We start from the raw sequence: 21,714 nt of genomic DNA, 5'->3' as shown, positions 1-21,714 counted from the left end.
AAGGACAGAGAGCTCAGATGGTCCACGGTAGAGAAAGAATGTTTCTCTGTTGTGTGGGCCCTAAGGAAGCTGAGGCCCTACCTCTATGGGACCCACTTCACTGTGCAGACTGACCATAAGCCGTTAAAGTGGCTAATGAACATGAAGGGGGAGAATCCAAAGTTGCTTAGGTGGTCCATAAGTCTACAAGGCTTCGACTTCACTATTGAGCATAGGCCAGGTGTCCAACATAGCAATGCTGATGGGTTGTCCAGAATGTTTAACCGACCTGAACAAGAGACTCATCCAGGGGTGGATTAGTTCCCCCTGTCCATAGTCTGGGAGGGGCGAGTGTTAGGAAAGATTTCATAATTGTAGGGAATTTTCCTTCCATGTGGCAACCCCTAAACTTTTTGCTGTGGTTATTCACCTTGTTTTTGACTTTGCCAGAGAAGTGCAGCCTTCTGCCGCACTCCTCTGGGCTTTCGCTCCTTTCTTAGGGGGAAACTGACATGCCCTTAAGACAGTCAGTACCGGGGAACGCTGTTTCCCGTAGTTTCTTTTATCGTGTCGCAGCTTTAGTGCAACACGACACAAGAGGGCACTGTAAGCTAAGTTACAGCTCTCTTGGGTCTCTAGCCTTCTACAGACCCTAGATACTCTTTTAGGATGGTATTTGATCGGTGCAAGTCATTCAGGGACTGGAATGGTGGCAGCGATCGTTTTGTTTATTTTGAGCTCCTTTTGGCGTTCTGAGCACGTTTTTGCACTGAACCCAAAATGGTGGCCTGGCTCCCAAAATGGCCAGGCCGCGAGGCTCCTTTGTCCTGTCCACTGTCCGTCTTGCTCCCTTCACCTTCCCCAGGTCGGGCGACCCGGGGCCTTCCTTATTTGGGCATGTACTTTCCCGCGAAACGTGGTTGCTTTCGCGGGCTTCTACATGTCGTTTGTGTGCCTCCAGGGTGTGGGCTGGGATGTCTGGTCCCAATACACATCCTGGGTGCCAGAGAGTCTAGGGTGGTGTGAATGCCTGGGACCACCGTGGTCCGTGATTGGTCCACGTATGGTATGTGTTTTGATGAGCGGATCTCCCATTGGCTCCCCTCCGTTTTGGCGCGAAGGGAACAGTGGATAGGAGGGGGCTGGAAACACCACTACCATGTCGATCTCCTGAGTTCTCACGAACGAAGGAATACAGGAGCCAAGTATCCTGCAACTACGAGGCTGGACCGAGGAATCGCTGGTGACCCGCTGAAGGAATCCTCCTTTGCACTGCTGTCGTCCGGAGAGCCCCTGTCCTCCTTTGATCGAACCAGAAGGTCTGTACTGGTGCTTCGACCTTTGGAATAGCAGGAACAGCTATTCCCGGCATCTTCAACCATCTCCTGCCAAGTAAGCCTTCGGAAGCGTCTCTGGGCCATCCAGTTGACTGACCAGCTTACAAAGGAGTTTGGCTCTGCACCCGCCGCCAGGTTGTGTTGTATTGCGAGTCCTTGTCCCTCTCCCACGCTTCGTGCACTTGGCGTTCCCAGGTCTGAAGGGAGGAGGGTTCATTTGGCTTGAATACACACGGCCGCTCCGTTGTCCTGCTGCGGCAACAAAACTGTGCTGGTTTCGTCGATTGGGACGTCTTTTTGCTCTACACGACTACGAGGCGTTCCCTGCTCTTCTAAACCTGCCAGCTGCTGAAACTAACGTGGAGAAGCCTGGGTCTGCTTGCTTCGGGGACCGGTGAGTAGTTTAGCTAGGATCTGGTCGCCCTCCTGCAGTATCCCATTGCTTTTCCCTGCTGTGTAAAAACAGCACCCTTTTGGCCGTATTCGCGCTCTGCTTCTGCCCGCTGTGGAGGCTGCGCTTGAGTTGCGGAACCTGTTCTCCTTCTGCTGTGCACTAACCCGAACTGCCTGACTTCCTCCGAAGAGCTTCCCCTTTTGCCCGTTGGCACCGGCGTGGCAGGTACTTTGAGCACAAGGCTCCACTCTTCGCAGGGCTCGGACTTCCATCTAGTTAGGTGCCTCTGAAGGCGAACTGAGTCTAAAGCGTTATCGCACTGCCTGTTTTCCTTTCCTTTCAGGTGGACTACATATTTCGTGCTTTAAACGCTTGTGACTGTGTATTTGTATATATATTGTGTTGATATGGTATGTGTTGGTTTAATATTGTGATATTGTGATTTTCTCGCTATGGTCGTTGTTTTAAAGGCCTTAAAATAAATGTGTTTATATTTTTGATATAACACCTGTTTGGAGTAGTTTGTAAGCGCTCTTGCTTTGTGTGCTCACTGCGGGCTTTCAGTCACCCTCACCCCTCTTGAGACCTAGTCTTGACCGCCGCAATCGCTACCTTGATTGGTCTGGCTTGTCCAGAGGTCACCCTGTTCCAAGTAATTAGGTTGGCCTTCTGAACTTCTGCGCCACCAGGACAGAGTTCAGAAATCCGTCTTAACACTTCTCATCCCATTTGCTTCTGCCAACAGGAAAGTAAGGGGCTACTAGTAGACCTTCCTAGTTTCCAAAAGTGTATTGCACACTGCATTGCAAGTAAAGATTTAACAGAAGGAAAGCCCAGTTCACATAGTATGAATTTCACTGGAGTTCCGCTGGAGTTCTCATTAGGAAATTCGTAATTTATTTGATGGAATAATTCAGATCCTCTATCTTCCTTCTCCATATTGTGCTCCCATGAGTTTGGGTACACTTTTCATTTTGTAGACTGTGATTATGGAGGACAGCCTGTGTGAATACTTGCAAATCTATTGAAGGCGTCAATTTGCTGCTTAACCTTCATTTCAATTTCTTCCAGGTAAGGTTCTACTTAAGCTTGCTGTCTATCGTAACTCTGATGCGTGCCGCACTCCACTGGGGACCCCTGCAGAGACCAGTGGTAGTTTTTGGAGGCCTTGCTCTTGCCTGCCTGCTTTGGTTTTTGCTATATGATTCTTGAAGTCATGGGTTAGTATCTCTAGCCTAAGGAGCAGATCATCTGCATAACCTAAGAGATTCTGGTTGCTCCTAATTTTAGTGCAAAGGATTGTATCTCTTCTAATTGGTTATTTATAACGCACTTAATACCCAGAGGTTTCTAAGCGGACCCGGGGATCAAACTTGTGTTGCTCTGTGTCGTCTTGCTTCCAAGGCGAGCACGTTGCCCCTGATCTATCCTCATCTCTTCACGATAATAGAATAGGTTCACCATGTATAGATTAAACAATAGTGGGGCAAGAATACAGCCTTTGTTCAGGCCACTGTAGCTCCGGATAGATCATATTAACCCACCTCTTGCATTTAGTCTAACCCTTGCTGTGGTTTTACGGTAGAGTGTGCTGAAAATATAAAGTACACCTTGGGGTATACCCCATCGATCCAATTATGCCCACAATTTATTGTGGTCGACAGTGTTAAAGGCAGTGCTAAAATCCACATAAGACATGTAAATCAATTGTCTACATTGGACACATGCCCCCTCAATCAGTGTCATCAGGATTATGAGATTTTCAATGGTGAAATACAGCTTACAGAAGCCAGTTTGATCAAAGGGTAAGAGTTGTTTCTGTCTTCATAAGTTATCAATTCCGTAAACAACACCACTGCAAAGGTTTTATCTGGGGTTTCCAACGTCGCTATGATATGAAAACCTGCAGGATCATTATGCGACCCTCGTTTGTACAATGGGACAATAATGCTCCTGTTCCAAGTATCAGGGATGAAGCCAGTCTCACTTATGACTGTAAATAATAAGCAGAGGGCTATACCCCAGTTATCAGGATTTTATTTCATTAGGGCCTTGCAAATTCTATCCATCCCAGGAGCTCTCGAATCTTTATCTTTGCTTTTTCTTCTGAAGAAAAATATGTCACTAATGGAATGTTTTATGGACTATGACACACCCTCCCATGCGGGCTTTTGATTTGCCCCATCATTGCTTGCCAATTTCTTTTTAGGAATTTTCTCAAGCCTCCTTGGAAGCCCCTTCCATCAAATTTGAGGTTCTAGGGTTCTCAATAACCACTCTCCAAAAATTACATGAGCCATTATTCTTAAAGGCCTAAATTAGATTCTTCCAGCATAATAACTTCTGTTCTTTTTTGTGAAGCTACAGCCAACTACGGTATTCTTGTTTAGCAAAGTTACAATGACCCGCCATGGTCACTGTGTCCATGTTGGGATTATGGATCTCCCTAAGTTTTCTTCTAAACTCCCTTTAACTATCCCTGATATGACTATCATATGACCAAGTGTGCCTCCTCTTCTTATCTTGCTTGCTACTGCTGATATTACTGGAAGGATTACCTACTTGGGAAATGTCAATGAGATTACTTTTGTGATGAACAACTGGTATTCTTCTAAGGCCATTTAAAACTGGCATTGTTGACCGGAAATACATCTGTTTAAAAGTTATTGAGTTCATTGTAGTTAAAATATGCATTTACAACAACTTCTTAACCAAATGGGCCTTCAGTCACTTGATCTTGTAGCTGTACAACATCCAAGCATGCAGTGCTGTATTAAAGTGCTTAGCTTTTCACATTATTTTTCTTTTGAAAAGAAAAGGTATCGACTAGCAGTAATATGTTATTAATTTTGAATGTTTTGTAAAATATTGCACTATATAAAAGTTGTATTGTAAAAAACATAAGCTTGCATACAGAAAAGACAACATTGATGACTTTGCCAATGCTTGTTTTAACTACTGCTTGTATTTTGAAGTTTAATATGGACTGCGTGGGTGCAACGCTTACACCATTTCCAGTTCACAGAAATTCACCACAATGCTTTCAGAAAACCCAGATCAAAAATGAGACAGTGGTTGACTGAGGATAATTTTAAAACTGTATGCAAATTAATTTGAATGATTCTTTTGCACTGCTGTGTCCTAGTGGCCCTATCTGTTCTCCATCCTAAAGGTTTTTCCGTTAATTCCGACCTAACAATCCTCTTGCTTACCTGCCTGACCTGGAGACCAAAAGGCCATCCAATATTCCCAAAATACCAATTCCTTTTCCTTCCATTCTCATATCCTGGTTGGCAGGAAAATCCCTGCACCCAACAGAACACTCTCCAGGTGTTGTCATTTCTGCTACCCACCAGTTCAATAGTCTAAATGCCAATCGAACGCCCCCGTGAGGCACACTTTATACAGCTAGACCCTCCCCACTGGCATCCACTCACCCCTTCCCTGGCCATCTCAATCCCCATTCGACTTTTTTATTAATTCTTATCCCTGTGCCTTGGTCAAATTCTTTCTTGGGTAAATACATTCCCTGGCATACCAATGTGGTGTGCCTGCTCATTCCACTCAAAACATCACTCATTGCCTCCTGGCACAGGCCCAATGCCTCATCCCAAACGACCCCAATCTCTCGCTGCCCCATCTTCTCAACGCCTGAACCCAGGCCCATGTATTGGTTTGTCAGCCTCCTCCTAACCTCCACATGCACTGCTCATTATCTTAAGCCTCTGCAACATTTTATGCCTGTTTACCTACCCAGTGACACTTTCTCCTGGATGCCATCTGCCTTCTCATATATGGCAACTGGTGCATTCCTTTTGGATGAGCCATCCTAGACTCTACTCCTGGCTCGGCTTCAGCTCTCTAGAGAGGATCACTTGTCTTTGGGTGGCAGTACACTTCATGCTTTTACTGAATGGCTGCTTCCACCCCAACCTATGAAGAGATGCCGTGGACGAGAGGGTGAGATGTTCTTGGCTTCTCCTTCCATCCTCTGCTGCCTAGAAGGGACCAAGTGTCTGCCCAGCCTTCACTCTCAAAAACGTGTATTTGCAGAGGAATTTCTCCATGCTGAGCCGATTGCTCTGTGGTAGCGTGGCCCCACATACTAACTACACTTTTATTTTATGTTATGTGGGTAAGTCATTCCTTGTTCTACCTCACTCCTCTCTGTATGCTAACGATCCAGCATCCATGGCATAAATATTATTGCAGTGTTAATTTTAGTTGTTTCTAGCCACCTTCTTCTCTAGCAACTTTGAATTGTGTAGGGGGATGCAACTATCTGTATGTCACACTGCGTGCTGCTCTGTTTGCATGAAATATGTATCTATAATACGTATATGTATCTATAACCTCAAGGAACTCATATTATTCCATGTTGGAGAGGAAAATCTATGGCACTGCAGGTGGACAAAAGAAAACTATAATACCTGTCTTGTTAGCAGGATAGCAATATAAGGGAAGAATGATCAATATTATCTCATAGATAGATATTCTCATAGAACTTGATAATTAGTTTGTATAAGTCACTCTCACTAACATCACTGAATATGCCCTGAAGAAGAGCAAATTGCTTGAAACACTTATACAGCACAATATCTCCAATCATACTAAGGATTTGTTGACAAAATATTTTTAGAAGAATTCCGCAGGCACAAGTCCGTCACAAAATCAAATTTTCAACAAGGGATGATAAATATAAGAGGCATGAGATCGGGTATAAGCGAAAGTACATCAACCAATTTACCAAAAACAAGAGAGGAAAAAGAGGAGGAACGCAAAAACAAAGGAGGCGGACAAGGAGGAATGCAAACCAGATCACAAGACAAAAGGATCAAGTGAACTTAGTTATGAATCTAACTGGACAGAAAGTGGACAAAACAATAAATACAGTGCTAAATAAAGGATTAAACTACAGTCGATCAAACAAAGCAGGTTATTTTCATACGCAAGTGGATTTGTTCAAATTCTGTAGAAAATTGAAACTGAAAAAATATTTTGCTGAAGTAATGAATAAAAAAGAACAAAAGGGCAGAACAAGAAATTTCACCACTCACAGTTGAAATTGTAGAAGGAACACTGAATATCATGAATCTTACTGAGGAAAACTACACTACAGAAATGTTTTTGGAAGAACAGAAAATCAATCCTTTTCAAACAGAAGAATCAAACTTAAAATTGAAATCAAAATGAATTCCTAAAATGGCAGAAAACAATGTGATAGATGTTTTTCAAATAATGGTGAGTGAAGATCTGAGACAAAATGATCTCAAAAATAAACCAACGAAATTCAAACATAATCTTTCAATTAAAGAATCAAAAGCTATTGACGCTCTTGTCAAAAACAAACAATGGGTAATCAAATCTGCCGACAAAGGAGGTAACATCGTTCTCATGCAAAGAAATGATTAAATAACTGAAGGAAACAGACATTTGAGTGACAGAAATTGTTACTCCATACTTCAAAAAAAATCCAATTAAAGAATTGCAGACTCAATGGCATCATATGATCAAAAACTGGGAAGAAATGGGTTTACTTTCAGAAGAAGAATACAACTATCTAGATAACATCTACCCAATAATGCCCATAATATACTTTCTGCCGAAAATTCATAAAACATTTGACCAATTTCCAGCATGTAGACCGATAATAAATGGCATAGGCTCACTAACAGAGAGAGCCTCACAATATATTGATCTTCATTTACAACCATTAACAACCAATTTAGCATCGTATTTAAGAGACAGTAAACATGTAATACAACAGATGGAAGAAATACCCTGGGAGAAAAGTTTTCTTTTTGTAACCTTAGACGTGGTGTCTCTACATAGACTGGTATATAGAGACACCACCTTAGACATGGTATCTCTATATACCAGTATTGAACATCGTAAAGGTTTAAAAACAACTGAATTCTTTCTAAAATCAAGATCAATTTCATATTTGCAACAAAACAAAATGATTCTAGAAATGCTGCATTTTGCTCTAACCAATAATATTTTCATGTTCAATAAAACAATCTACAGACAGCAGCAGGGTACGGCAATGGGGGCCAAGTTTGCACCTTCATACGCAAACCTGTTCATGGGACATTTTGAGATCAATCATGCGTGGCAACATCCAGCATTCACAGAAAGATATATTGTTTACTGGGGTCACTACATCGATGATGTATTAATGATATGGAATGGAGACACAAGGAAGCTACATGAATACATTGGTTATCTGAACACAAATGATTACAATATCAAATTCACAGACAAAACAAGTCCAGAGAGCATAGAATTCTTGGATCTACAAATCTACACGGATGGAGATAAGATTTTGACTGACCTATACATAAAACCAACAGCAGTAAACAAAGTGTTACATGCAGAAAGTAACCATGACAAGCACATAATCAAAAATATACCTTATGGTGAAATCCTAAGAACAGAACTGAACTGTAGCTCACAAGAAAAATATGAAGAACATGTCCTACTTCTCAAAGAAAAGTTTATAAAGAGAGGCTATAAAACTGAAGAAGTAGAAAAAGCCATAAGAAGAGCTGAAAAAATACCCAGAACTGAACTGCTGAAAGATAAACCAAAGTTGAAAAACTCTTTGTTCCTTACCCTTTATCTGTTAAGCTGCATTTGTTTGGTATCATTTAAATAAGGCCCCAAAGGAAGGATATACTTAAATCAGGCATGTAATAAAAAACAAATTATCATGGCATCACGGCAGAATTAGACAATTAAAATGGCCGCCTGATGCTATGGCGTGACGCGTGACGTCATCGCGCAACGTGATGCGGTGACGTCATGTGTCACGCGATCGCGGGCTTTATAAAGGACAGAAAACCTGGTAGAGAGATAGCGCAGATTTTGGCAGACTGGAGGCAATCGTACCGAGGTGAACTGAAGGAAATTTCTTTTAATTTTAAAATAAAGAAAGTAAGGAATACACTCTGGGCTTGAAAGGCACTTTAAATTCAGGCATTATGTAGCTTTGGGTAAAATGGAGGGATTAATGGTAGCTCTAACTTTGCAATGATTCTCACTACTTCAAAGAAGGCTTTAAAAATAAGGTTTGGGAAATTACAATAGAGTTTGGGTTAAACTCATGATACCCTTTCTTATTATTTACAGAAACCTGCTAAAAAATATCTCCATAAATGAGAGAGATAAAAATGAAAAAGGAATAATAAATTAGAAATATGACTACATAACAAAGAATTTAGTATCTCTGCTGATGAACCACGTGCACAAGATGTGGGGAAACACGTGTTGAGAGGAAATAAATATCAGTATGTGCACCAATATATGAAGAAGGAAATTGCATGATATTAATGCAAAAAATAAATACTACTTAAGAAGTAATCTTGCTGGTGTGACGATATTATTTCTTGCCAGAAGCACAACCATATAAGTGTTTTCTAAAAAGAAAAGTTAACAAAAAGTGTATTCGCTGATACATTTGAGAACAGCAGATTGTGAAAAGTGTTAACAATGAAATTCACTACATACCACAGTACTAATTTGTTCAATTTGCTATTATTAGATAACATCCAGACTGGGAGCGGCCTCACTGTTGAGTGTTGATTTTAGTATGCTGCTATGGTCGTTTTTGATCAGACAGAGGAATGTTTCGTGGGTGGGCCCTTTAAAAACGCCACCTCAACAACCCTGTGTGGTGGCACTAATCTATTTTTCATTAATTTGACAGACTGGGTTCAAGGCATATAAACATACAGTTTGTGGTAATTCCAGTCTCATGGAAAGACTACCAAAATTTCTTTGGAAAGAAGACAATAACTTGTCTTTCAGACAACAGCTTAAAACCTATATTTTTCCTAAATAAGGTCAATTTCTGTTTTTCATTCTGTTAAAGACCTTTCCCTGTTTTTAAGTTCCCTGGACTAGAGCCTTAGCCTGTTAGAATCAGGAGAAGAACCAATGTGCTCTTTTGGCATCATTAGCTGTGCTAAGTAGTAAACAAACTTAAAGTTTAAACTTGGCTTAATTTAATCAGTGTGAGTCTCTTTGAGTTCATTGAAATTCTTAGACACATTAAGGAACATAGACAGACAGGTGGACATAGCTAGAGGGTCATGAATAGTGTAGGTTACCTGGGGGCACAATGACATACAGTCCCTGATTTAGAGTTTGGCTTATTGTGAAATCTGCCACTGAAATTAGGTTATTTTAAGTTTGCCCTAGACCGGCTTCACATCAGGAATCCTTAAGTGGAAATCTGGTAGAACATCAGCCAGTCCCCATTGACATACATGGGGACCGGCAGATTGTATGCAAGCTTTCCATCTGTGGATTCCTGGCGCAAAGCGTTCTAGTGCAAATTAAAATAAGGTAATTTCCGCTGGTGGAAAACCAGCAGTGTTTACAATCTGCTACACTCCAAATTAGGCCCACAGTGTGAAGTAGCTTGGGGAGCATGGACAAACAGTGTATTGAAACCTGGACATATTAACAAAACGTGTAAGACAGTCCAAGAGGAAACAGCAGGTGGCATGAAGAAGCTTGGGACAGACAGGTGATGTCTGAGTTGGTGTAGCGCCCAGAAATGCGGGAAACAAGACCCAGAGCTATTCTTTAACTTCTGAGTTGCTGTGAGGTCCAAGTCTTATTGCTTCTGGTAGCCTCAGTTGTCGGTCCCTTGTTCCTGACCTTTTTGCTCCTCTTGTTTTTCCTTTATCTTCCTTGGTTCTCTTCTCTCCTTGTTCGCCCTTTCTCTTGCTCCTTTTGTGGTTGATTTCTTGGCTTTATCCCACCTGGCTATCTAGGGGCAGCTCCCTATGAGTATTTTTGCTGCAGTTCTACCGCCTTTCGGTTCAGTGGATGCCACTGCCCTTGCATCAAGTTAATACCGGAAGGAGAGTCTGTGGTGTAGAAGAGTCAGTCCCTGACCTGGCTCAAGTACCCTTTCGCTTGGGTCGGAAAGGGGCTGGAACTCCTACCCACACTACCATAAAGACACCCTGGACGCCCCGCGAACTGGTTCCCATAATAAAACAACTTGGACAATACGTGACAACCACCAGACCACCGGTAAATTCCACCGCAGTGATCAGGCACTTAACAGTGAGTCCTTAATTCTGCACTTCCACTCCTTATCTGCCACCAAAGGATGGTCCTTCACCTCCAGTGAGCACAATCTTGGTTTCAGTGCCCAACTACTAGAGAGACCTTGGTACAGTATAACCCCACTGTTCTCTGGGAGCGGTTAGAGGGTAGAGTTCTCCTTTTCCTTGGAAGCTTCTTTCTTCACAACTATGGCAGAAGGCTTTGGCCTGGACTGTCTCCTTGTGACAAAATGATTTCTGCCTTGCAGGAGTAAAAAGTTGAGCAGTGGTAAAGCCTCTACTCCACCCTCCAACTAATGCAAACCAAGAACGACCCCAATCATAAAGGTAAAACAGGCACAGTTACGAGATATACCACTTGTGGTAATGTGGGCCGATGGAAGGCTATGCTCTTAAAAGGGGTGTGAATGTGGTTCAGTAGCAACACAAACAGTGAAGTATAACAGTCAGAAATAAAGAGAGGTCCAATCAGGGTTCTATAACTAACTAGATAACACTGTAAAAACCCACCCCTGTAGAAGGAACAGAGAATATGCAAAGGTAGAATAGATGCAGCACTCTGGGTAATCAGACAGGGGGGATAAAGGCAATTAAAAGACCACAATCTCCAAAATGGCTATTTCTTCAGGTTGCAAAAGGGATTAAAATGACCAAACCATTCTCTAGGCCAAGAGATGGATCAGTCAGTAATACCTTTACAAATATCTTTATGGTTCAACGGCATTGAACCAGGCTTTTCAGTGTCATTCACATGTTCTTTTCAGTGATAGGATGCGGCAGTCGCAAGGATCCAACAGCAAGCTGGTGTCGAGGCGGGGTCGAAACAAAGGTAGCTACTGTCTCAAAGTTTTTAATTGAGCTGTGCGGATCGAGGTCCACCAATTATGTTTTATATTGTTGTCCTGTCTGCGCCCTAACGCCCGTCGGACCATGGCTGCGCTATATAAATGATTTAAAGTAAAGTAAAGGTTTGGTTTAGTTCGCCGATCGAGAACTGACAGTGATCGAGCTGGTACTGGGATGTGCAGATGAGTTGATTCAATGTTAAGGCTCAGAGGTCGCTGTTCGGGAAACCCTAGGGTCGGGTCTATCAATTTACAGGAGCAGTGATGAAGAAGCTGGTGCTTCGGACGGGACTTGAGCAATGCAAGAGGGCAAAACTTTGTTGGTTCGAGTCGATGCAACGACATACTTCACCTCGTGTGGTGCAACGGAGAATGGAGTCGGACAGGCAAACAGAGGTTGGGAGAACAATGAACACCCAAGGCAGAGTCGAAGGATCCTGATAGTTTGCTCAGTGTCAAACCGGTCCGATAGCACAGCAAGTAGAGTGCTCGCTTTGACATCTGTGCTGAGCCTGCTGAAGCAGGTTTGAATCCCAGCATGGCCAAACTAAGCCTTTCATCCTTCCGAGGTCGATAAATGAGCACCACACACTGTGGGTAATAATAAGCAGCGCTCAGATACCTGAGGGTTCGTAACGCTATATAAATGCTAAATTATTATTATTATTAAACTCGAATCATGGCTCACAGCGGGTTGCATCGAAAAAGGTATTTTGGGTGTTCTGGCTTCCAAGTGCTGTGAGTCCCACTCCAGGCTCTCAAGGGCCAAGGTTAGTCCTTTTCTCTGGCTTCCAAATGTGGGGGAAGCCGGCACACACCTTCAGGGATTCTGCAACACAGTGAGGTCCTAGGCAACAGGGTGACTGGTAGAGATGCAGGTTTTGGTCCAGTAGCAGGGTTCACCCTCAATAGTGGACAGAGCTTGCCTCCGCCTTGGAACATCTGCCTTCATCTCACAACTGGAGGGCTTTAGAATGGCCTGTTCTCTGAGCAGGGTGCAGCAAAATCTTCTTCCAGAGTGGGATTCCAGAGATGATTCAAAGAAATGGTATGAGACCCTTTCTTTTAAAGGCGAAAGCCCACAGGTGATTGGCCAAAAGCTAACCTACTTTAGGGTCCAATCCATTCTCTGGAAATGAGTGGACTGTGCCCTTCTGACTTCACATCCAAAGTGGTTTGTTCTACAGGAAGTGGAGGGGACAGGAAAGAGAGAGGCATAGAGAAACAAGATGGCAGAATCTTTCCCAAACTGTACAGATCTCTCACTGGCTATTCTAACCCCGCCCACTTTCCTTCTCAATACGATTAAAGGCCTTTAGAAATGCAGCACCCTGGTATGAGCCCTAGACCTTTGTCAATTGGTGTTCCCTTTTATTCCTGTTCCCAGAAGAACTGAGGCCACATGCCTGCCACATGTGTTTTATTAATTTAATGTGAATGGGAAATCTAAGAGAGATGCTGGCCGCCATACCCTAACTAAGTCATGGCTACTTTTTACAGTTTAATGTGCCACTAGGACAGAAACCTCAGAGCTATGCAGTTTTTGGAACAAGGATGCAAATCCTAAATGAAGCTCCTGTGCTGCAGAGACTTGGCTGTGACTGCAGCTGCCATGAGGGCACCTGTGGCCTGAACCTGCTCTGGTCCACTGCAAAGCAGGTGTTGCTATTAGGACAATGATACAGCAGTGCACAGGTGTACACTGTTTTTGCAATGATGTTTTATGAAAGGGAACTCCGATCAGCAGATTTCCATTATTAAAAAAGGAATTACGCACATCACGCTGTTCACTACTGAAAATCAAAAAGGCCAGGGCTTCCACTCCCTTGTCAGATGGCAATTCCTCACATTAATCAAATGCTTTTAAAGACTAGTTTTGTGTTTTGTGGGAAGATGCAGATAGATTCCTGCTCTCTGTTATTGAACTCCAACGGCTTACTAAATAGGCATAGATTTGTAGATATCTTAATATAAACTAATGGCTATACATTGTTACAGAAAGTTCATTGACAGGGGGCTTTCACTTTTGGGTTTCCAGATGTTTTGGACTCTGAGTTCTAGCAGCCCTACCCTGCATAGTCAAGGGTTATGGACTACGGGGCTTGTCCAAAACCTCTGGAGAGCCAACTGTTGAAGACTCCTAGTTTAGAATAAACCAATTATTAGATGACTTATGGACTTCGGAAATTATTTCTTTCCTTTTCTTTTTTAAGGATCAATGGAATAAATTGCTAAAGGTTTGAATAAACAAAAATGCAAAAAGATTTTTTTAAAGAAACTAATTATTTCATTAATTAAGTTATTTGTAGAAGCTGAAATGTGGCTGTGTACTGGCAGAAGGAATTGTAACCCGCTGAACTGTATAAATGATCACATTTAGGTAGTGTTCTCATTTCCTTAAAACACAGGTGAGTAGTGATCTCACAACAATGTCATTTCCTAATGACAGGTGAGTAAAGATGTCACAACTGGACAGTAATAAGTCAATTTAATAAGACTGTAATGTACATAAGTCTTCCGTGTATTACATACCGATATTCATTCAGCAAGTATGTATTTATTTATTGTGAAATGGTTTATAGTAAACCTTACACAAGAAAAAAGGAACATTACGACACAAAAAACACAATATGCAACACGATCCAAAATGGTGCTATCAATTTTCCATTTAACAATTTGCCATTATGAAATAAACATAAAACAAATCGAATCACAGCCATTGTTAAAGACAAGTGTTCCCACTTTAAAATACGTCTTCAAAGGGCTTTCGAAGATAGCACACTTAATTCATTAACTAATCGGCTAAAAGACCATGCTCTCATTTCTTTTAACTTAGCACAATAAATAAACAGATGTTCATGAGTTGCAATCACTGCCATGTCTTCACATTATCTACAAAACGTTGCGATCTTGGAATCTTAACTCTGCCCCCTAAAACTTAATTTTTAGGAAACGGGTTTGAACAGATTCTATTTTTTCTTTTTTAAATACTGCTTTTCATGCTTGGAAATTTACAAAGATATTCTGTATTTACAACATCTCCTACAAACCATGTGTTAGGCAGAGTTACATGCAATACCCTTTGGGAACACTAAACACAATGAAGACTACAGGTGTAAGCACAATCTCACGTTTGGTATACGTCTGTACTACACAGTTTTGTGGTGGCAGGGCTAAACAGCCAGGCTTATCTCAAGAGGGATGTGAGCAGTACAAGGTGTTACGCAAAGGACTTGCAATCACAGTGGTTAAAACACTTACTCAAGGTTTCTTGGTAAAACAATATTAATTTATTTACACAGTCATTTAGAAAACATTCCACTAGCAATAAGCAGCTCATTATCACACTATAATACACGCCAGTGCCAAACTAATACGTTTCTGAACAAGTTAGGGTCCCCAGAAGTGGGTGCAAAATGGCACTTCAGTAACTGGAGTAAAAGACACAAGTTATTAGAATTAAACACAAATACTTTCTTATGCAGGGCAAATAGTTTCAGTCCACTATTAGAGGCAGTTCAATTCAATAGGCCTGGGCCAAAGTCAATGGACCAGTGTCATGGATAGGATAGCACAGTTCTGGTAGTAAACGGTTAAGTCTCTGCCAATGTTCTCAGAAGTAGTTTACACGAAAAAGAGTTATATGTGGGATTAGGAGCAAACAAGACTCCAAAGTTGGGAAAGTTTCAGAGAGGATTTCTCAACTGTGTTTGCACAGTCGCTTGGTAATGAAGAAAAGCTGTAGCTGAGGCAATTGTTCCCGGCGGTTCCTGCAGATCTCGCTGTTCCTGGGCCTCAGTCGTGGGGACAAGAGGGAGGACATCGGGAGGTTCCTGCACTGCACAGGGAAGGATCCACAAGCTTGGCAAAACGTTGGTTTCAGGTGTGAGTGCCTTAAAGTCCACAAGCTGGTATCCTTCTCACTGACTATCCGGTTTTCAACTGCACTCTGAAGAAAATTCGACCAGTATGGAGATGGTTTCCAGGTGGCTTGCAAGTTGGTTGTTCCCACCAGCTCAAGGGAAGAAGTTGTCCTTGAAGGGGCTTCTCTGTCGAGGGAGTTTCCAGCTATTCGGACCTGCAGCAGGACTTCACCGTGCAAACCAATGGTCCAGGAGTTGCAGCAGTCATCTTCCTTCAGCTCGTCTTCCGTTTTTCTTTCCAGTGGTCGACTCTGCCTTCCAAGTCCCAGAGACCTGCCTTTTAAACAGTTTTCTCCCATTCATTCCAGCCTAGCTGCCACTCACCCAGCAGGGGGGATGTCCTTGCCGGACAGTCAGCCAGCCAATCATGCCAAAGTGCATTCAGGTCTCCTAGGAGACTAAGCACAGGGAGTTTTGGGCACCTCCCTTACTTCCTGTCCACCCCTGACACTCAGGTGCCAGAGGCGATCTTCAGTACTGAAGCCCTCCAAAGGCAAATTAATAAAGGGACCAAACCTAGTTTGGCGCGCAGAGGCAAACACTAGAAGGACTTTTCCAAAAATAAATGGCGAAAAAAGTCGGTCACAACCTGTTTTTACAGAGAGGGTTCAGACGGCATCTTGAAAAAAATGGCTCTGGTGGATTTTAGCTACTGGAGCGTTTAAACGGGTCGCGGTCGGGAAATCATGGTAATACCACTCCCGCCAGCCATTCTGATAGCAAAGGGTAGCTTTTGAGGGCTACATGAGTTTTCTAGGCATAGGGATTACTATATATTCCTTTCAGCATTCTGCTGTAAGGCAGTGTGTGCTGGGTCTAGCAATTTAAAAAGACTAGCAAACTCAATTTAACTTTACATTCCGTGGGAGACAGTAGTCAGTCCCAGAGAAGATATTTAAACCTTGGGAAGTCTGAAGGGTGCTGTTTGACACACAAGAAAAGATGATGCCTATGGAGTTGTCTAAAACTCCATATCCAAAGAACACAAAAGTAAAACACACATTAAAATACATGAACGAGTGGGAAAAAAGGCTCACACTCTTTCCAGGTAAACATTAAAGTCCTAAAAATCCAGCAAAGTTGCCGGGGGTCTCAAAAGGTAAGGGAAATTAGCACATTTATGAGAATTCTCCCTAACACCATGGCCGATAGAATTGTGAACCACGCCCACACCATCAAACGTATTAAAAAACCTAGGAGTCCTAATGGCCAATGCACTAACATTAGAACCACAAGTAAACATAATAATTAATAAATGCTTCATCCTCCTTCAGTCAACAAAAAGAATCCTACCATTCTTGTACTTCACTCACAAAACACTGACAATCGCCGCCCCATCATGTCAAGAATCGACTACGCCAACAGCCTCTACCTTGGAATGCCAGAGTACCTGCTGAAGAAAACGCATCCAAAACGCAGCGGTCAGACTTCTCCTCAAACTATCTAGAAGAGATCACATCACACCAGCGCTAAAAATGCTACATTAGCTTCCAATCAAACAACGTATCACTTTCAAAAGAATGTGCATAACACACAGGGCAATCAGCGGCCAGGGTGCAGAATTCCTACAAAAGAAAATAATCATCTAACAAACCAACGATACTCTTTAGTTCAAGCACGAAAGCCGCCTGGAACCAAACCCTTATGGTAAGAAGAAACTTGTGGGCTCCACTTTTTCCCCACCTTGCGGCAAAAACCTGGAACAACCCCAAGAAGGAAATAAGAAACACAGAAGACCACCTAAGATTTAGAAAACTACTCAAAACCTGGCTCTTCAAGACCTCGGAACCAGACGGAAATGACTGAAACAATAAAACCAAAAATGCAAAGAGAGCCAGTAGACAAAACCCGTGACGTTACAGATAACGCCTAGAACCAACAGAGAGTGGGACCACCCGCAAGAACTAAAGAGACAATGCAAAGCCGAACCGATCACGAGCAACAATCCAATCTGGATAGAACAATAGCTAACAAGGCTGACAAAAACAACAGGCACAACAATCAACCTTACCCACTACTAAGAATCCACCTGACAGACAAGACAACTTGACCCCATGTATAAACCGGCAATCACAACGCAACTGTGCGTCCACACTGTCCAACTATTACCTCAGGCTCACAAGACATCCATCTTCAAACCAACCTCTTCATATAAGCAATCCCGCAAGCCAAAAGGAGACCACTATCACCACACTACGAAACCTCACCAATTCTAGAAAGTAGAAGATGGAATGCACAAGACTTACATACACGAAACCCTAGCAGCATTCCAGGAGTTAGACTGACTTCCAAAACGACTAACTCAACACACACAACCAAATCATCTGAGACATAGGTATGGTGATTCCCTTGTGTCAATCTGAACATGGTGGTAAGGACTGAACTGTACCGCGTTGCACACAGTTAAAGCTATGCGTATGGCACAGGTCACAACTACATAGATCCACAGGGACCAGCTTGCATCAGGTGCAGACTGGGATCTGAGCACCGGCCTGAGTAACAACAAAGATAGAATTGTAGAGACTGAATAGCGCAACATATGGACAGAGAAATGAGAGACAGCCCTGTGCCAGGCTGAAACTAGATCACTGTAATGGAGAAAACTCAGCTAAACCTTGAAAGAGACACAAAATGAATGTGCATTTCTTCAGACCACAATGCTAATAACCAACCCTACTAAAACCTCACCCCTCTTCATACACCTCTCAAACTCTAACTAAACACAACCATACCTCTTCAACCACAGTAACCCACATGCACTTCACTACACCGCAACAACAAACACAATACACAGAACTTAACACAACAGCGCACTACGGATTCCGACCGGATACCACCCCAAAGCTAGCCGAACGGTGCTAACCGAACTGAAGCTGCCAACAGCAAATCACAGCTCCTTTGCTCTTTCTCCAAACTTGTCCTACTAACATACCATAGCATACCCCACTTTTCTTTCAGATCTGCCAGAGCGCCAGGGGACCACTACTGTGGTGATAGTGCGCGTTATAAATATCCTTTAACATTAACATTTCCTAATACTGCTGCATACCCAATACGCCTGGCTTGATAGGATTAAAGGGTGGCTTAGCCCTAATGCTATTCCTACTGGCCGGGGCTCTGAGCTGATGCCAGAGTTCTTGAGCACTGTGGCTGCTGGTCCAACTTACACTGAGCTGTATATGTATCATGGGGCCTTGTGGATGTCTGGTCTTTCTTCCAGTGAGTAAAATAAAACTGCATTCTGCAAGTCTCAGGATTCTGAAAAGTGAACGGCTTTGGCAGCCGGAGTCTGTCTCTCTGCCCCTTGTGCCGGGGGCGGATAATAGGGGGTTAGTGGGAGGCTGGGGGCGCACTCGGGGGGTGGGGGGCAATGGGGCGAATGCTGATCTAGAAAGAGGGAAAGGAGGAAACCTGCGCTGCTGCTTTTTACTATTAGTTTGTTAGTTTTCTTATTCAAGACGGCAACGGTTGCCCTGTCACTTCAGAGCTCGCGGTATTCGTCTGGTATTGCTTAAGACCACGTCCGCTCCATTCGTGTTTAGACTGAGGCACGTTCAGCAAAGCTTCCACGACTTCATGGTTCTTACCTTGGGCCCTGCAGCATGCCCAGAGGGCCAGCAGAACACAGCATTGCAGCCTATTCATTCTGAACCCAGGTCGGTCTGGGGTTTTATCCCAAAATGCAGGTTGTTAATTCAAAGAAGTCAGCTTCAGCTCAGCTCAGAGTCCATGCAAGCCTCGGCTAGAAGAAAGCCCGAAGCTCTGCTTCCCGGATTCCCGTCAGCTCCCCCACCCCACATGCTGGTCAAGGCCGCTTGACGTGTGTACCAATAAAAACCGCCTCGACACCAAACCCAGGTAATCTTGTCCATGTTTGCAGAGCAAAACAAACAAGCAAAAGTAAACTTTGATGTGACGCAAGCATTGTATAATGTCTGTTGTCTTCTCGTATTTCCCGCTGCCAACCCATCCAACAAAAGCAAAGAAATGCATTAAGGTGGACGGAGTTGCACCGCGACACACACGTCTTTTTATATGTAAAAAAAAAATGCAATATTTATCGTTTTAAAGGTATGGAAAATACGGGGTTAGATTCAGAAAAGGTCTTTTTAACAAAAAATGACAAATTCCTTGCCATAGTAAAAAAGCAAGCATTGACAATGCCAATAGTTTTGGCGTTTACTGGGGTTGTTTGCATTTTCCATTGATGGGTACCAGGGTGCAAGGGGGAGGGTGCAGCGTTTTAAAGGCGGATGTGATGAGGGGTGCGGGTGTGCAAGACAATGAGAAGGAAGGATAATAGTATCCCAGATAGTAGTGCTTCATTAAATAATAGCTTCATACTTGCGCACAAGCAACGCACTGCCGCAGACTTCCGGCACCTCAAGGTGTTGCAGTGTCACGTGTGAATAGGCATCCAGGCCTGTCTGCTTTTTGGTATTGCCACTTGCAGCTCTGCAATGATAAATGAAAAGCAACCTTATGAATACCAGAATGCAGAGAAGCACTCACCACGGAATGCGCCATTCATACCTGACCAAAATGGCGCCAGGGAATGTACCTTTCACCACCATCACATAGCGTAGGGAGGCAGTGGTGGAAAAGTAGCTGACTGGTGGCCAGTGTTTTCTTTTTAGCCAATGCCAATTTGCAATTTGATTTTAGGTGCACACATTTCGGAAACGCTAAACTACAGGTCCCAGAATGCATACCGCTTTTGAATGACCAGGGCTTGATGGTAGGTGCCAGACATGTTATGAGACCACTTCTCAGTACTTTAAGATTTTTTGGAATGTAGTCCCCGCTCTGTAGGTCCATCAAGCTAACCAACTTCAAGAGAGACTTACATAATTTCTGGGTGTCAGTCCTGCATCAATCTTTAAGCCAGCTAATTGCACATATGCATTTCCTTTGGGCAAATTACACTCCACTGTTGTGTTAGGGGGTACAATATCTATAGTATTGTTGTATGATATACTTAACAAGTGCAAGAAGAAAGATAAAATGTGGATATTGAATAACAGGCCAATGTCTCTTAAGAGGCAGTCGCAAGTCCGTGTATCCTGCTCAGTATCTTCTCTCATCTGTCAAAATAAATATGATTCTGGCGGAAAATATCTGGCAACATCTGATGGCTGGCCTCTGCATCTAAAAGGTTGGTAGAGATTGGTAAGGGCTAGCTTAATGCTCGTTGTGCCCCAAACCAGCTTCTTAGCTTTCCTGCTCCTATTAAAATTAATATGGTTGATCAATAATGGTAACATGTCTTAAACTACTGGTGTGAGCTGCATAAAATAGTTAAGAAATCAATATCTCTCTTTCTCCCTGTGACTTACTTTTGGAATGATGGCTTGGTGGGTTAATGTTCCCACTACAAAGATGTATGTGAAACCTGCAGCTACATCTCTGCTACAGGTTTTTAAACCACTGAGCTGTCCCAAGGACTCACTGCCTTCTATTTGTTTATTATTTGTATCGCGCACCGAACCCTGAGGTAACTGGGCGCTGGAAAAAAACGTAGGCGTTACATACATGTAGAGCAATAAATGGTACAAGACAGGTACAGAGGCGTGGACCAAAGGTTACAGGTAGGTCTGGAGACAAGAATCATTACTATCATAACACGTGCACAAGTGCAATCAGCGATCATCAATCATACGTAGGAAGTTTGGTTAGGAGTGCATGAGAGGTATCATGGTACAGCCGAGGCGGGTCGCACTAGGTTTGTGACGAGCACTGATTGTGACGAGCAAAAGACAAAGTCCGCCTTAGTGAAACAGAGCATGACACAAAAAACGCACGACGGTGCCAGGCTGGTTACAGAGCAGCGACTAGGATATAAAGGTGCTGGTTGCCAATGGAATTAACTAACCCCTAGTGCCTATCTAGAGACCGACCAAAGCACTTCTTGCGTATGGTGAATGATTCTAATCGATGGATACTGATTGTCCCACGCTTGTAACAACATACAGTGTAAACAAAATAGATAGTGCAGGAGGAGAACCACTGAAAAAGAGTGACACCCTATGGGTCACTCTTCCTACAGCAGTATCTTGGTATATCAAATATACCTGGCCCTTCCAAGAAGGATCATATTTACCCTGGATCAGAGGTAGGGTAATTATAAGGCTCCTTTCATGTGTCTTCTCCGTC

The 21,714-nt window shown here is 43.0% G+C and overlaps 1 protein-coding gene and 1 pseudogene across 1 annotated transcript in view; one reads left to right on the top strand and one right to left on the bottom strand.

Moving 5' to 3' along the window:
* LOC138522873 (conserved oligomeric Golgi complex subunit 1-like) overlaps positions 1–17,008 on the top strand; it is a 123,536-nt pseudogene extending 106,528 nt beyond the window's left edge.
* Positions 1–19,325, bottom strand: part of LOC138537904 (complement factor H-like) — a 763,015-nt gene extending 743,690 nt beyond the window's left edge. The window contains exon 1 of the mRNA XM_069641488.1: positions 19,149–19,325. Within this exon, the coding sequence (XP_069497589.1) occupies positions 19,149–19,206 (58 nt within the window). The 5' untranslated portion in view covers positions 19,207–19,325. The remainder of the gene's footprint in view (positions 1–19,148) is intronic.
* Between the last annotated feature and the right edge of the window lie 2,389 nt (positions 19,326–21,714).

The sequence above is a fragment of the Ambystoma mexicanum genome, chromosome 1q, assembly GCF_040938575.1.
Source record: "Ambystoma mexicanum isolate Mex_15411 chromosome 1q, UKY_AmexF1_1, whole genome shotgun sequence".
NCBI classification, from domain to species: domain Eukaryota; kingdom Metazoa; phylum Chordata; class Amphibia; order Caudata; family Ambystomatidae; genus Ambystoma; species Ambystoma mexicanum.
The sequence above is the reverse complement of the archived record's forward strand: the minus strand, read 5'-3'. Positions and strand labels throughout refer to the sequence as shown.